This window comes from Stomoxys calcitrans, chromosome 4, assembly GCF_963082655.1.
Source record: "Stomoxys calcitrans chromosome 4, idStoCalc2.1, whole genome shotgun sequence".
Taxonomy (NCBI): domain Eukaryota; kingdom Metazoa; phylum Arthropoda; class Insecta; order Diptera; family Muscidae; genus Stomoxys; species Stomoxys calcitrans.
The window spans coordinates 93,859,543-93,875,811 of record NC_081555.1 but is presented as its reverse complement, the minus strand read 5'-3'; the positions used below and the strand labels follow the sequence as shown (position 1 = coordinate 93,875,811).

The 16,269-nt window shown below is 38.5% G+C and overlaps 4 protein-coding genes across 4 annotated transcripts; 3 read left to right on the top strand and 1 right to left on the bottom strand.

The window, feature by feature from the left end:
* The first annotated feature begins 843 nt into the window (after window positions 1-843).
* Window positions 844-2,215, top strand: LOC131996867 (ribokinase-like). The gene is made up of 3 exons (XM_059367038.1): window positions 844-951; window positions 1,139-1,687; window positions 1,747-2,215. The coding sequence occupies exons 1-3, from the start codon at window positions 887-889 to the stop codon at window positions 2,093-2,095; spliced, it is 963 nt and encodes a 320-aa protein (XP_059223021.1). The 5' UTR covers window positions 844-886; the 3' UTR covers window positions 2,096-2,215.
* Window positions 2,136-2,445, bottom strand: LOC131996868 (translation machinery-associated protein 7 homolog). Its single transcript, XM_059367039.1, has one exon. The coding sequence runs from the start codon at window positions 2,405-2,407 to the stop codon at window positions 2,213-2,215; it is 195 nt and encodes a 64-aa protein (XP_059223022.1). The 5' UTR covers window positions 2,408-2,445; the 3' UTR covers window positions 2,136-2,212.
* Window positions 2,446-4,318: 1,873 nt separating this feature from the next.
* On the top strand, window positions 4,319-4,642 carry LOC131997118 (translation machinery-associated protein 7 homolog). Its single transcript, XM_059367485.1, has one exon. It carries the CDS (start codon window positions 4,359-4,361, stop codon window positions 4,551-4,553), a length of 195 nt encoding a protein of 64 aa, XP_059223468.1. The 5' UTR covers window positions 4,319-4,358; the 3' UTR covers window positions 4,554-4,642.
* A 2,384-nt stretch (window positions 4,643-7,026) lies between these two features.
* LOC106082169 (uncharacterized) lies at window positions 7,027-10,523 on the top strand. Its single transcript, XM_013244524.2, has 2 exons — window positions 7,027-7,846; window positions 7,904-10,523. Exons 1-2 carry the CDS (start codon window positions 7,027-7,029, stop codon window positions 10,405-10,407), a joined length of 3,324 nt encoding a protein of 1,107 aa, XP_013099978.2. The 3' UTR covers window positions 10,408-10,523.
* Window positions 10,524-16,269: the final 5,746 nt, after the last annotated feature.

The window sequence follows — 16,269 nt, the reverse complement described above, 5'->3', positions numbered from 1 at the left end:
TGCACAAATTTTTACTGGAAGTCGTCCGCGTACTTTATTTGCCAGCAGAAGAGAGCACGAGAGAGTGCAAGTTTTGACAAAATTTATTGAGTTGTCATTCATTATTATATATTTACACTTAAGAAAAAAATTTGCTTTTCGCGAAATTTTTTCGTGGTTACTTTTTTTAATAAAAGATTTTGATTGAGTTTCATTGTACGTCTGAATTTGAACAGGACTTAAAACTTGCTCCACAAGCGCAATAGAAGACAAGTAAAATCTTACTTCCCTTATTCAAATCCATCAATGCTAATAGCAACAAAAATACACAACTTGCCGAACTTAATTGTTCTCTGCACTGCGATCAGCCAATGGCTGATGCTGTCAATGCTGTTTTGTGTGTAGGCAGCAGAGAACTGCAGCGAGCAGCAAAATTTTCAAGTACACTTGTTCAGCGACTTGATTTTGGGTGGATGCACGGCGAGTGATTGATTTCGTATTTGCTCGAACCGAACATTCAGTTCGAATCACTTCGTTAGTAATCAAACATGAATGTTCGTACTCGGTCGTTTCATTCAGTAACGAGGGATGATCAAACAAGCTATATTGAATTGAATGAACTTAAATGCATTTTTTGTTTCCATTTAGGTCCGATTTCAGCAACTTTTATTTTCTGTGTAACTATACATTTAAAATGTTTTACAATAGACTTATGAAAAAGCAGAACATAAGATTTCTGCTATTTCGCCATTATTAGCCTAAAAATCATTGATAATCTATTTTTCACGAAATTCTGGCAACCATCACATGGTGTTATCTCACGATAATAGAAGGTAACTATATCTACAGTAACAAAGCACTTGTTTACTTTCCAGCTGATTCTATTCATAACATTGGATTACTAGGCATGATGGAGAACTTAAACAACGTCAGTGTTTTAGTTTACGGCTCTGCAATCGTTGATTTTATATGGTATGTGTGATGTCTCGTTTTTCTAAAGAAAATTGTAGTTGCCCTTAAAAAGGCCCCCAATTTAGGGATTTGTTATCAACTTTTTTAAATCACACGACATAGATTTTGATAATTGTAACATTAGAAGTATTCAATTTTGTGACACGTTGTATTTGAGATATTTTTATTTCAAAAATGTTTCTTAAAGTTATGTAGACCGTTTACCGAAAGCTGGTGAGACCTTGCTGGGCAGTAAATTCTCAAATGGATTTGGTGGTAAAGGAGCAAATCAGTGCGTTGCAGCTGCTCGTTTGGGTGCTCAGACCGCATTGATAGCTAAAGTTGGTGCTGACTCTTGGGGCGAAAATTATATAAAACAACTTCAAAAAGAGGGTGTCAATGTGAATTATGTACAGCAGTGTAAAGGACAAAGTACTGGCATAGCACAAATAGCTGTTTCTAACGATGGAGAAAATCACATTATTATAGTGCCTGGTGCCAATGATTTTCTTGATCAAGACAATGTAACCGAAACACGCACTTTATTTGACTCTGCCAAAGTGTTATTGTGCCAATTAGAGACTCCTCCAAGTGGAACTCTAAACGCTTTGAAGAGTTTTAAAGGAGTTTCCATACTCAATGCTGCTCCCGCCATGGCAAATACTCCCAAAGAACTGATTCAAGCAGCTACCATTTTATGTGTCAATGAAACTGAAGCTGCCCTTATGACAGGTGTAGAAGCTATAGAAACCATTTCGTAAGTTGATCCATCAAAGCATTGTTTCTTCCATAATGTCAAACAATTTTTTGTTACAGTGAAGCTAAAACAGCTGCTATTAAGTTAATTGAAATGGGTGCTTCAACCGTTATCATAACTTTAGGTTCACAAGGTGCTATATATATGGAAAAGAGGGAACCACAAGTCTGTATTCATGTAGCAGCCCATAAAGTAGAAAAGGTTATAGATACTACGGGAGCCGGTGATGCATTTCTGGGAGCCTTAGCCTATCACATAGATAAGTACCCGCAAAAGCCATTGCATCAGCATATTGGTTATGCCAATTCACAAGCCGCCTACTCCGTGCAATTTCCAGGAACGCAGTCATCATTTGCAAGTGCTTCTTTGTCGAACGACTGTAAAGAATATCACTACGATATTGTCTAATTTTTTGCCAATCCGAGGGAAACAAAGCTTTAATATTTTTAATTATAAAAAAATCGATAAATTTATTTGTTAACTTGGTTGAGGGACAATTGCAAATAAATGCTAAAATTTTGTGTTTTACTTCTTGCCCGACTTCTTGATTCCTCCTCCCACTAGAGGACCTTTCTTGGACGCATTAGCTTTGGCAGCTTCCAACGCCTTTTGAGCTTCCTTTTGTTTTTGTTTAAAGGCCATATCGTCATCATCAAGTTCTTTGGCGTCTTTCTTTGGGGCCTTCAATGGTTTTTTCTTACCACCCTCTCGACCGGACATTTTTTCTTCTGCAATTAAATTATAAAATATAAAGGGTGATTTTTTTGAGGTTAGGATTTTCATGCATTAGTATTTGACAGATCACGTGGGATTTCAGACATGGTGTCAAAGAGAAAGATGCTCAGTATGCTTTGACATTTCATCATGAATAGACTTACTAACGAGAAACGCTTGCAAATCATTGAATTTTATTACCAAAATCAGTGTTCGGTTCGAAATGTGTTCATTCACCGTTCAGCGATGAGGCTCATTTCTGGTTGAATGGCTACGTAAATAAGCAAAATTGCCGCATTTGGAGTGAAGAGCAACCAGAAGCCGTTCAAGAACTGCCCATGCATCCCGAAAAATGCACTGTTTGGTGTGGTTTGTACGCTGGTGGAATCATTGGACCGTATTTTTTCAAAGATGCTGTTGGACGCAACGTTACGGTGAATGAACACATTTCGAACAGAACACTGATTTTGGTAATAAAATTCAATGATTTGCAAGCGTTGCTCGTTAGTAAGTCTATTCATGATGAAATGTCAAAGCATACTGAGCATCTTTCTCTTTGACACCATGTCTGAAATCCCACGTGATCTGTCAAATACTAATGCATGAAAATCCTAACCTCAAAAAAATCACCCTTTATAATGAAATGTAGAATGAAGAAAAGTACATACGCACGTTTTTCTATAAATATGTAAAATATTCGTTCAATATAAACATCGGCAGCGACGATGACAACCGAATACCAACTATTAACAGCACATTAGTACTGAGTACTTATTTCGCATCTGGTGCCTGGTAAGGTGTCCGAATTCTCTTTTCATGTAATGGCTGGTAATAAAGGGTGATTTTTTTGAGGTTAGGATTTTCATGCATTAGTAAAGGGTGATTTTTTTGAGGTTAGGATTTTCATGCATTAGTATTTGACAGATCACGTGGGATTTCAGACATGGTGTCAAAGAGAAAGATGCTCAGTATGCTTTGACATTTCATCATGAATAGACTTACTAACGAGCAACGCTTGCAAATCATTGAATTTTATTACCAAAATCAGTGTTCGGTTCGAAATGTGTTCAAATTTTGACAAATTTTGTTCAGCGATGAGGCTCATTTCTGGTTGAATGGCTACGTAAATAAGCAAAATTGCCGCATTTGGAGTGAAGAGCAACCAGAAGCCGTTCAAGAACTGCCCATGCATCCCGAAAAATGCACTGTTTGGTGTGGTTTGTACGCTGGTGGAATCATTGGACCGTATTTTTTCAAAGATGCTGTTGGACGCAACGTTACGGTGAATGAACACATTTCGAACCGAACACTGATTTTGGTAATTAAATTCAATGATTTGCAAGCGTTGCTCGTTAGTAAGTCTATTCATGATGACATGTCAAAGCATACTGAGCATCTTTCTCTTTGACACCATGTCTGAAATCCCACGTGATCTGTCAAATACTAATGCATGAAAATCCTAACCTCAAAAAAATCACCCTTCATTTGACAGATCACGTGGGATTTCAGACATGGTGTCAAAGAGAAAGATGCTCAGTATGCTTTGACATTTCATCATGAATAGACTTACTAACGAGCAACGCTTGCAAATCATTGAATTTTATTACCATAATCAGTGTTCGGTTCGAAATGTGTTTCGCGCTTTACGTCCGATTTATGGTCTACATAACCGACCAAGTGAGCAAACAATTAATGCGATTGTGACCAAGTTTCGCACTCAGTTTACTTTATTGGACATTAATCCAACCACACGAATGCGTACAGAAGAGAATATTGCGTCTGTTTCTGAGAGTGTTGCTGAAGACCGTGAAATGTCGATTCGTCGCCGTTCGCAGCAATTGGGTTTGTGTTATTCGACCACATGGAAGATTTTACGCAAAGATCTTGGTGTAAAACCTTACTTTTCTTCATTCTACATTTCATTATGTATTTAATAATTTAATTGCAGAAGGAAAAAATGTCCGGTCGAGAGGGTGGTAAGAAAAAACCATTGAAGGCCCCCAAGAAAGACGCCAAAGAACTTGATGATGACGATATGGCCTTTAAACAAAAACAAAAGGAAGCTCAAAAGGCGTTGGAAGCTGCCAAAGCTAATGCGTCCAAGAAAGGTCCTCTAGTGGGAGGAGGAATCAAGAAGTCGGGCAAGAAGTAAAACACAAAATTTTAGCATTTATTTGCAATTGTCCCTCAACCAAGTTAACAAATAAATATATAGATTTTTTTATAATTAATAATATTAAAGCTTTGTTTCCCTCGGATTGGCAAAAAATTAAACAATATCGTAGTGATATTCTTTACAGTCGTTCGGCAAAGAAGCGCTTGCAAATGATGACTGCGTTCCTGGAAATTGCACGGAGTAGGCGGCTTGTGAATTGGCATAACCAATATGCTGATGCAATGGCTTTTGTGGGTACTTATCTATGTGATAGGCTAAGGCTCCCAGAAATGCATCACCGGCTCCCGTAGTATCTATAACCTTTTCTACTTTATGGGCTGCTACATGAATACAGACTTGTGGTTCGCTGATGGAGAAATGATTCCGACCATCAAGTGTCCCAAAATACTTGGCGTCACATTTGACAGCTCTTACACATGCCAAAATGCCAAGTGGGGATAATGTCATTTGCTGGCAGTACTTGGGTTGCAGACAAAGAAACCTTGTTGACCACGAACAAAGCAATTGGCCGGTCTGTGGTAAGTTATGCAGCAGCGCCAGTGTGGTCTCGTCAACTTTGTGACACGCAGTGGAATAATATTCAGATCTGTCAGAATGCCGAATGCTCCGAACTGCGACGGGTTGTCTCCTCAGTTTTCATTTTGTCCACCTCCATCAGGAGACAAAGATCCTACCAGTGCGAAGACATAACTACATGCTGTCTAAAAAATACCTTTTGGGCTGTTATCGCAGAGACCATCCAAATCATCATCTTGTGGATAGGTATCCACCGCCCAGAAGACTTAAGGTAGATCTACATGATCTAGAGCGTGAGGTTCAGCGCTACAAGAGAGAACCTCTAGATCAACCGGCATATAAAGCAGGTCTGGACAACATTCATGCAGACACGGTAGCAGATGCAATAAATGGCTACCAGCGAATGTAGTCTTTGAAGAACGACGGCAAACCAGAGTGGTTCTGGGTCAATTACTTTCCACCAGATGCAGCCGCCTCAACTCCTATAGAGCAAGGATGGATGCCGACGTGCAAGATGTATGTCCCGATTGCAACCAGGGACCGCACGATACACGTCACCTTTTTAACTGCCCAGTCAGACCCACCCGACTCAGATCCAGATCCCTGTGGACGCACCCCACCTTAGTCGAAGAGTTCCTGGGTCTTGACACTCCACAGAATCAAGCAGACGAAAAATAGAACAGAATAAACTGCTACAACAACAACGATGCTTAAGTTAAAGCTCGTAATGAGCTCCTGTCTTTATTTCCTCCTGAGCTGCAATGATGAGGATCACCCGTATTTCCAGCTCACTGACTTGGAGCCCCTCTGAGACATGTCTGGAGTTAGATGGGCGATACGACATCATATCGCCAATCCACTTACAACTTCCTCATTAGAGATGTGTCGTGTGATTCACTTGTTAGTCACGTGATTCGTGAGTGAGATCCAAATCTAATCACGTGATCGCGCGTGGCCGTGATTAAATTAAAATTCTTCGTGCGTGAGTGAAATCATGCTCACGACACTCATCACGACTCACGACACTCATCACGACTCACGACACTCATCACGACTCACGAGAAAAATCACCACTCACGAGAAAATCACGACTCACGAGAAAAATCACGACTCACCAGAAAAATCATGACTCACGAAACACGCACGACACACAAAACTCTAACGAAACAAAAAAAAAAAAACAAACAAAAACTTCATTTTCAAGTTTTTTTTGCCTGTTAGAGCGAACATCATTAAATTTTACAATTTTTGTCTATTTCTCTTTCGAGACGAGCTCAATGATCGGAGATCTTCTTTGCAAGTGGAAAACGACCAGATATCGCAACAAACACAACTTTGGGACGTGTTTCGTAGGTTGGTTACAAAATTTTTCATATACTCTCAAATCATACGGTACTTCAACGTACGAATCTGCCTACAGATGGGAAGAAAGGAAAAGAACCAATAAGTGGTTAGGCTGTATGATTTGAGACGCATGGAAAAAATTATTCGCTTCATAGGAAAATATTTGTTTAACCGTGACTCGTGATTGTCTCATGAGTTTTCTCGTGAGCGTGATTGAAAAATCACTCACCCGCACATCTCTACTCCTTATATAGCCAATACGACCCTATATACCAGCCAAATATAATCCTTGGTGGACGCCCACCGGCAATCGCAGATGAAAACACTCTAGCTAGGACTCTGGCTGAATTAAACTCCAAATGGTGTAGCAATCTAAACTCGTATCGTTATTTCAACTTGGGAACTCTGATATCTGTCCTGCATGCAACGAATAATATATGCGCAACATTCTACACATGTTATTAGTGATTTTTTACATTCAACATTGAATTTTTTAACTTATTTCATCTGCGTATAGTATTAATTCCAGTTTTATATTTTTTTCTACATATTTTTTCAGATCATATCATATGATTTCCAGATGTAAAAAATGCGTGTGGGAAAAAAATTAAATATTTCGGAGACAAAGAAGACTCGCGCCTGCGTAGTACGTTTGGAAAAGCTATCACATAACTCATTATCCCCGACACCATCACCGCCAATACGAAGAACACAATCTACTTCGGCTCAAAAGACTCAACAGCACTACCAAGATCATCAAAAAGGTGGAGGAAATTCGAACGCCCGTCAGTCACATTCTAGTGCCGCGGGTGGTGTTATGGGAGTTACTCCCAAACATCTGGCTGCATCAAGTCAGTCTAGGGGGCCTATTAAAAAGAGGCCAGTTGGGGACAACAACAGCAATAGCCCAAGAATAGCGCAGCAAAGGCCGCAAGCATCAACTATGTCAGCCATGCGATCAAACCAGAAAGCAAAGGTTGTATCGCGCGCTTCTAAGGCTTCTACGCCAGCTAGAGAGGAAACGCCAACGCCAACTATTGCCTCTGGAAGATCAAGAAGGGCAATTAAACCTAACCCAAAATATGCCAGTGAGGATATGGTAACCCCAAGGATGGTACGCAATGTAGGAGGAGCCGCTTCTTCTGCGAAATCATCAATGGGCGCTGATGGAAAACGTCGAAAAAATTCAACTTCCTCAGATGATTTCTACAATCGTAACTCGGAAGACGAATTAATCGACGATGATTCACAGAATTATGACACAAAAGGCGACAAAGCCTACAAACTAGATGAGAAGGATGAGGCTTTGGACTCGGATATATCAGAAATTGAAGAAGAGATATCAAAGCGCGCGCATAAAGGAAGACCTAAGTCCCGTAATGTGCCTGCAACACCAAGCGCTACAACCGGTAAGACGTCCTCTCAAACGCCTAATGCTAATGTTAAACGCCTGTTTTCTACGCCAGCTTCAATGGTAAGAACGGCACCCACACACTTACAACAGCTTCGGCGTTCACTTCAGTCTGCAAATGCCCAACGCAATCAAAATTTCTTAGCTGGCAGCGGTAGCTCTATGGCACAAAAACGTAAGTTAGATGATGCTAATGATAGTGACAGCGACGGCTCGTACACAGTGGCACGTAAGCAAATGTTGGTTACCACTTCCACGGGAGTCAAAGTACGAATGCCCATCAAGGAGAATTCTTCAATGGTTACAAATCAAGCGAATCGCCTTCAGCGCCCTTTACCAGTTCAAAAAACCAACACAAGTAGCGAGGGAAAACCACCAGTAAACGGAGGAAATAAAAATATGCCACAGCCTCAATTTTTAGCAAAGAGAAGAATAATCGACTCAAGTAAAATTTCCCAGCATGATAATACTCCATCTAAATTGGCCGCAAAAACAGTACCAAGTAGACAAATTCAGCAGACCCCCGGTGGTAACAATAAAACGCCAATGTCTAACAAGTCTTTTGCACAATCAACACACGCACCAGTGGGTGCACAGAAAACATTGATGGGATCGTCGAATGCTACGAGCGTTCCCAACAGGATGCGAACAAGCTCTCCAAAGCCCGTAGTTAGGAAGGAAAGTTCAAATAGTACTTCAAAACTGTTAACGTCCTCTACAGCAACCAGTTCTCCTCCATCCGCGCCTACACAGCAACAAAAACAACAACAAAGTAAGTTGCAAACTCTGCCCATAAAACCAATCGATAAGCTTAAATCTGCATTGGCTTCAACAATTATTCCTGCAAGTGGCAGCAGTACGCAGAATTCTAAAATAGCCACGAACTCTAAAACAATTTCATCGAATTCTCAAGCGAATAGCCAAACAACCACAAAGGCCTCGCCGATAGCAACAACAGCTGAAGTTATATCGTTGAATGATGAGTCTCCGAATTCCACAATGGATGACTTTGAGACAATGCCTACATTCACTATTGTAAACGTAAATGATATCATTAACAAAAAAGGCGATGTACTGATAACAAAGTCGAAGGCTGGCTCTGCAAGCTTAAGTAAACCGGGAGTTATAGAATTCTCCGATAGTATTATTCTAGATGATGACGAGAATGATGATGGCGATGATGAAGATGAGGATCGCCATGATGCCAAAAAAGCGAAAGGCAAAAGCAATAAACGCGATGTTCTCCCAACGAAAGTAAACAAACTACCCACTATGAAGAACAGCCAAGTGGTCGACGGTGAGAAAAAGAAATTGCCCACAGCTCGCAATACAAGTAGTGAGAATGTAAGAAAACAGCAACAATCAACTACAACTGTCCTTACAAACAATTTACTGACTATGTCATCCTCTTCGGCTAACAAGCCAAAAATACTTAATCATAAACTAGGTCTACGAAATAATCCTCGAGTTGCAGCAAAAACCAGTACACCGGTATCTTCAATTCCAGATAAACCGGCACCGCGTATACTAAATTCTGTAGTGGGTAAAAAGACTCAGCCTGTAAAACCCATGATTACCAATTTAGATGATTCTGCTGAGGAAAGTTTCCCTTTGTCACTGGACGAAGAGGAGACCGAAGATGAGGCAGAGAGCAAATCCTTTGAGCAGAGCAAATCCGAAAGAAATGCAAAACTATCCCTTCCATTGGACACAGCAGAGGATACGGATTCGGAAGTTTCTGCGCCTGAGGATAAGAAAAAATTCAAAGTGTTGCTTCCAAAAAATAGTTCGAAGGCAAAAACAGATACTTCACCAGCATCCACATCACCAATTCAAAGGAAAAAACGCCTGCCTAATACTCGAAGCTCACCCATAATGGTTACAAATAATAAAAAGCGACTTTTTACGCCGGCTGCCGCCAAAGAAAATTCTTTGGCAGCCACGAACCAACAAGTGGGAGATGCTAAGTCACCAACAGATCTCACGCCTACAATACGCAAACCGCCTGCCGAAAAAGTTGTCATATCAAAACAAGGCGACAAAATAATTAAAAAAATTACCTGTTTTGAGACATGGTATGTCATCAACATGCCATTGGAACCCAAGAGGCAGACTCCCCTTGTGAAAAATCAATTAGATATGCCGTTAATAAATTTAGCAAACAGTGCTAAAGCAATACACCTTCCATCCGACCTATGGAGCTGCAAGGTGACACTTTATGAGTTGTCCGCTTCTACACTGGCAAAAAGTACGTTTGTCACCTACACCGGAAACTTGGAGGAGTACAATATAAGTGAAGAGGATCGCGGTAAATATCAACCATCTTGCGTTATGTTCAGACGGTCCATACAAAATCGCCAACAATCACGAATGCCTTATGATCGCGCAGTAATATTCAAAAATAAGACCTTCTCCACCAACATCGATGGTAAAAACATTCGGTTGGTGGGTGCACCCAGCATTATAAATAGCGAAAAGGACATAGAAATTCTATTGGATGTTGTAGATGGATTAACGTTGCAAAGCGATTTTGTAGAATATGCAACAATAATTCAGTAATGTCAATAGGTCCATAACAATCATGTATTCATAACATAACAACCCAACCCCCATTCACTCACTCGCTTACTCGTGTACAAAGATGAATAGTATTCATGGCAATTGCAATTCACCAACATATGAATTTGTCATTTTTGGCATGGGAAAATAATTGTTTTAGTTTGTTCACATCATTTGCTTGGGCTTAGAGCCTTATTCCTTATTTTCACTTTAGTGCTGATGAGCACAATTAACAATAGTTTGTATAACTAAATAATTTTTTCATTTTAAACATTTTTTTAAAAGTTTCGTTCGACGAAGAAATTTTTATTTTGCTGGAGCTTAGGATTAGGAGAGTTGAATATTTAGTTTTAAAACTTAATATTCAACTCACTTCTTTTGAGATTAGGTGCCGTTGTAATATCTAAATGAAATCGTTCCTTCTCCTCTTCTGTTAACATTGGTAAAAAGCATATATATCATTTATGACAAATGTTTTCATCATAATTGCGTATTATGTACGTATTATAAAAACCTCATCTGAAAAACACTTCACATTAGCATCCGTACCGAATGTATCTTCATCCACTTATAGTGGCTAAATTGCAAATTTTGCCCATGAACATTCCACGAAGGAACAGGGGCAAACTTCTCACATAACAATGAGTGCAGTCCGATTCAAGTTTAAGCTCATTGATAAGGGGCCCCCTTTTTATAGCCGAGCCGCAGTGCGACACCTCTTTGGAGAGAAGTTTTACAGGCATAGTACATCACAAATGTTTCCAGCATTAGGAGGGGAAAATCACAGCTAAAAATTTTTTCTAATGGTCCCCCCAGGATTCAAACCCAGGCGTTCAGCGTCATGGGCGGATTTAAGAATGATCAAAGGCGGATCAAACAAACCCAACCTAAAAAGTGTTCTATTATAATTTACTAGCTGGATGCTCTGCGACTTATTTTGCGATAGACAGACTGTAAAATTTGTTCATATTTTTAAATTCTCATCTTTTAGGCTGAGGAATCGCAATCTCATATCGAGCATCATGGGCACTCAGACTTTAAGACCGTCTTCTTACTGAGATTCTCCACTCGATACCTGTTGACTGTGAAGGCGTCCGGATAATGTTAGCTGAGCTACTCATGATAACGATGAACACCACATAGATTGGAGGTCAAACATTCAGTCTGTGCTGTGCTCATAATTATTCCGTGCCGGGTTAAAATGTCTATCTTTCGTTTTGATCTACTATTAAAAACCTTTTATTTGATATCCAAAATTCCACAATCATTAGTTCTTTTGGTTATTTTTTGAAGTTGGAGTCGTCCAGACACTTTCTGACGTACTCTACTCTCAAATATCTTTAAGTTGAGCTTATTATTTCCATGATGGGGCTTGATGTCCATTTGGGTTACATATGCTCTTGGTGGGTTTGTGGATGGTTGCCTTTCCAACACAGTGTCCGGTGTTATACGCATGATCACAGTGCCTCAAATAAGCTACAATAGGTGAGCAAGCTCGTTCTGGTCCAAAGGACCGGTCGCCTCGGGAACATGATGGTAATTGATTATTTAAACGCGCCAGGGATTCACCTTGTTATGTCAAGTATCATAGGAACACAGTATTTAACCAAGAGCCGGTGCCTCGGCCTCTCACTGAGACTTCCCTCGATACCGTTTTAGTTGTTGTTGTAGCAGTGTGTTGTAATCAGAGGCAGCTGTCCTTGCCAATGAAGAACTCCATCGGGTCAATCCAGTAGGTACAACCGGCTGCCATGGGATTGATCGCTGCAGTTGCACCTTCCCCGCTATCTGCAAACAGCGGAGTCGCCCGGTAGCTTTCAGCTGAGCTCATGATAACGATGAACATCTCACAAATCGCAGCTCAGAGATCCAGCCCGTGTGGTGCTACTGCAGTGTAACTTTCCTCGTATGGAGCGTTACACTATGTACAAACAGTGGATTCGCACGGTATCTCTCAGCTGAGCTTCTCATGATAATGATGAACATCACACAAATCGCAGCTCAGATTTGGGCTGCAATCCAGCCCATGTGGTGCGATTGCAGTTGCAGCTTCCCCGTATGGTCCGTTCTACTATCTGCAAACAGTGGATTCACCCGGTAGCTCTTAACTGAGCTTCTCATGATAACGATGAACATCGGACAAATCGCAGATATCCAGCCCATGTGGTGCTCACAGCTATCCTATGCGTATGGTACGGCCTAACATTTACTGCCAAAACCCCTTAATTTTTGTCCCACGATTCTTTCAACAATTCATCGAAATTGGCTTTTCCCCTTTATAAAATCAGCTGAACGAATCAAAGGACAAAAAAGTTGGTAATTTTTGCAGTTAGTCTTAATTGAGCAGAATCGTTCCCCTTCAATCTTTATTTTAATGCATGCTCAAATATCTCCACACAATGGTAGGCATTGCTTAGTTCTTTTAATTTTTTTTCAAACAGGCTCATTTAAGACTTTATCAATCCATTATGATACTACAGTATCAATGGATCAGACCTCTGTAAGAATCGAATTCAAGACACCCGTAGTGATAATCCGATCACGGTACCAACTCGGCTACCACAGCGATAACCTTTAATCTTAACCCCAGTCCATTTCGCATGGGTTAGGTAGGGTAAGAGTGGCAGTCATTTCAAACTCACTTAGACAATTTTAGTCCATTGTGATGCCACCAACACTCCTAATTTAACTGTGATCTCTATCTCTCACACAACTGTTACCTTTCTTACTTTTACTTACTGTCTACCGCACTTTTACTAAAGCACTGAGGCAACGACAATGCTAATTCATGAAAATTTTATTAGCCATTTTATTAGCATTTTTTTAACAAAATTATTATATCATTCAGCCGTTTGGACGTAATCCTTATCTTTGTTCGAGTACCATTCATGACCCACAAAATGAAATCTGGCTTCTCACTTATGATGATGTGGCTTCCAATCCCAACCCACTGAAAAATCACAGCATTCACACTATTTCCTTTTTATACCCACCACCGTAGGATAAGGGGTATATTCATTTAGTCATTCCGTTTGCAATACATCGAAGTATCAATTTCCGACCCTACAAAGTATATATTTCGGATCGTCGTAAAATTCTAAGACGATTTAACGATGTCCGTGTGCATGTCCGTCTATCCGTCTGTTGTAATCACTCTACAGGTTTCAAAAATTGAGATAAATTTGGCACAGATACGTCTTTCTGATGCACGCTGGTTAAGTTCTTGAACGGGCCAAATCGGACCATATTTGGATATAGCTTCTATATAGACGGATTTTCCGATAAAGGGTCTAATGTCCATAAAAACTTATTTTTCCATCCGATTTTGCTGAAATTTTAAACAGTGAATAGTTTTAGGCCTACCAATATCTGACCCAAATATATTTTAGATCGGACTATATTTAGTTATAGCTGCCATATAGATTGATCTGCCGATAAAGGGTCTGATGCCCATAAAAGCATTATTTTCTGTCCAATTTAACTGAAATTTGAAACAGAGAGTAGTTTTAGGCCAGCTGTCATGCGACTGCATTTAGGTATAGCTGTCATATAGACCGGCATATCGGTCTGAAGCTCATAAAAGCTTTATTTCTTACCCGATTTTATTGAAATTTGAAATACAAAATTCAACAGTGACTTATATTTATAGGACCACTCAATGCCCGTGCCGAATTTGAGTGCATAAATTATCCAATTTTCTTTGGATTGTGATGAAATTGGGTTTAAATATATACCCGAGGTGGTGGGTATCCAAAGTTCGGCCCTGTCGAACTTAATGCCTTTTTACTTGTTAAGATTGGTATTACTCTTTGTATTCACTGTAATAATTGATGCATTTAACTATCCTTCCCATTCTTCCAAATTTCAATGCGAACATTAAGGTGTGTTCTGGGTTTCACTTATTCCCCTCGAATCAATATGTAATTATCACGCAAATTAATTATTTGTTGGGCGCCCCGGTAGCCGAGGTGGTAGCGTGCTTGAATTACCTGTGCAGGGGTCAAGGGTTCGATTCCCGCCAGAAGCCTTAGTCTGTCGCTACTGTGGTATCACAATGGACTTAAAATTTGTTTATTTGTTGTAAGATACTTTTTTTGGTTTTATCTAAGAAATCTCATGATGAAAATTTAAGATATTTTGAAACTTTAATAACGTGATAATAAGCAATTGATTTTAGAAGAAAAGTGACACACAGAACACACCCGATTATATTACGAGCCCTACCTCGATAGATATTGTTCTCAATTTGTAAACAAATCAGATTGAAATAAATACAAATAATGTATAGCTTATTCTCTAGAGAGATAATTTCCCCTCCACTTGCCACATTATGTGCCACACGGCCTTCCTCCCACAAGTAGAATACAGAATCCACTTTCTTTATTCCACACTTCCAACTCTAGTAAAACATTTATTTGATAAATAACAATGTGTGTTATTGTTGACTTTAAATTTTTAGTTTTCCATTTGTTTCGACTTTAGGTCCGCAATTAAAGGACACAAAAATGCTTTTATTATTTATTTAACATATCGTGAAATATTAAATAAAGTTCAAAATTAAATGCATTTTTGTGTCTTTTAGTAACGGAACTACGAACCAATCGAATCAACTGCAAAATTTTATTAATAACTTTAAAACTTTTTGCTTTACCCTTTTTCCAATCTCCAAAAAATACCTTTAGAGCCATGCAAACTTTTGTAGCAAAAAAGATCAAATTAACTTAACTGTAAAGAAGAATATAGAATCCTGAGCTTAGTACGACTATAGAATACAAATAAGCCTTAAAAACCTGCTATAGAATTTTCTATCTCCAAAGCCTGAAATTTCAGCAATTTTAAGTATTTTGCAGATAGGAAACAAAAAAAAACCCAATTTTTTTCCCATACACAAATTTGTCTAAAATAGGTTTTAGTATATCTTATATACTAAATCTGTTTTTTTTAGTTTTCCCCACATTTGCCAAATAATCATACTGTTTTAAAAGATATATTGCTCTGGATTTATATATAACTTTGACGCTTAAGCATTTCGTTTTAAACTTGGTACTTTGAAGTAGTACCTCATTATAGATTATCCTTCTATTTATTGAAAATATCATTCTGATTTTGTTAAACTTGTTTTTAAAAAAAATGAGGACGTTTTTAGTTATAGTATGTAGTCAGTCTATTTATAAGATTAGTATATAAGAGAAAACAAAAACTAGAATAAAATAATATTAATTAAAAAGAGAGGAATGTGTAATTGAATTACGTAAATTTAAGGACATGTAAATTCCCAAAAAGGCGATAAAACAAAAAAAAAAATATATACACATGAATATATTGTTAAAATATGTTGACTTTGTAATAAAAATAATAATAAAAACAAAAATGTAATTAAATTAAGTGATTACGCCTAATAAAGAAAAACTAAAATATTTGCAACTGTAAAAATTATGCTTACATTTGTAACATGAACTTTCTTACACTCTTTCAAACAAATATTTTTAATGCACAGTTAATTATCGAATTATTTTTTAACCCCAATCTTATATTTAGTGTAATATAATTAAAAAAAACATATGAACATAATTACAAAGTGACGTGCTTTCAATTTATGTTAATAAATTATTATATTTTAATAAATTTTTTTTATGAAATTTATTACATGGTTTCCTTCTATCATTTTGCAATCGTTTTGCTACACGTCATTTTTTTAGTTTTAGTTTAAATTAATACGGTTTGCATATTAGTAGTTATCATTGAAGGGAATCCAATTTGAAGAAAGTCTCAAAACGTATGTATAATGTTTTTGAAGTTTCATTTTTATGTAACGTACTAAGACATTTTTCTAAATAAAGTGTTTTAACAATATCCCAGAAT

Excerpts from the sequence above, each read along its gene's own strand:
- LOC131996867 (XM_059367038.1), top strand. The coding sequence starts at position 887 with ATGATGGAGAACTTAAACAACGTCAGTGTTTTAGTTTACGGCTCTGCA. Across the intron at positions 952-1,138 it reads GCAATCGTTGATTTTATATG|TTATGTAGACCGTTTACCGA; the intron begins GTATGTGTGATG and ends TGTTTCTTAAAG. Across the intron at positions 1,688-1,746 it reads GAAGCTATAGAAACCATTTC|TGAAGCTAAAACAGCTGCTA; the intron begins GTAAGTTGATCC and ends TTTTTGTTACAG.
- LOC131996868 (XM_059367039.1), bottom strand. The coding sequence starts at position 2,407 with ATGTCCGGTCGAGAGGGTGGTAAGAAAAAACCATTGAAGGCCCCAAAG.
- LOC106082169 (XM_013244524.2), top strand. The coding sequence starts at position 7,027 with ATGCGTGTGGGAAAAAAATTAAATATTTCGGAGACAAAGAAGACTCGC. Across the intron at positions 7,847-7,903 it reads AACACCAAGCGCTACAACCG|CTTCAATGGTAAGAACGGCA; the intron begins GTAAGACGTCCT and ends TTTCTACGCCAG.
- LOC131997118 (XM_059367485.1), top strand. The coding sequence starts at position 4,359 with ATGTCCGGTCGAGAGGGTGGTAAGAAAAAACCATTGAAGGCCCCCAAG.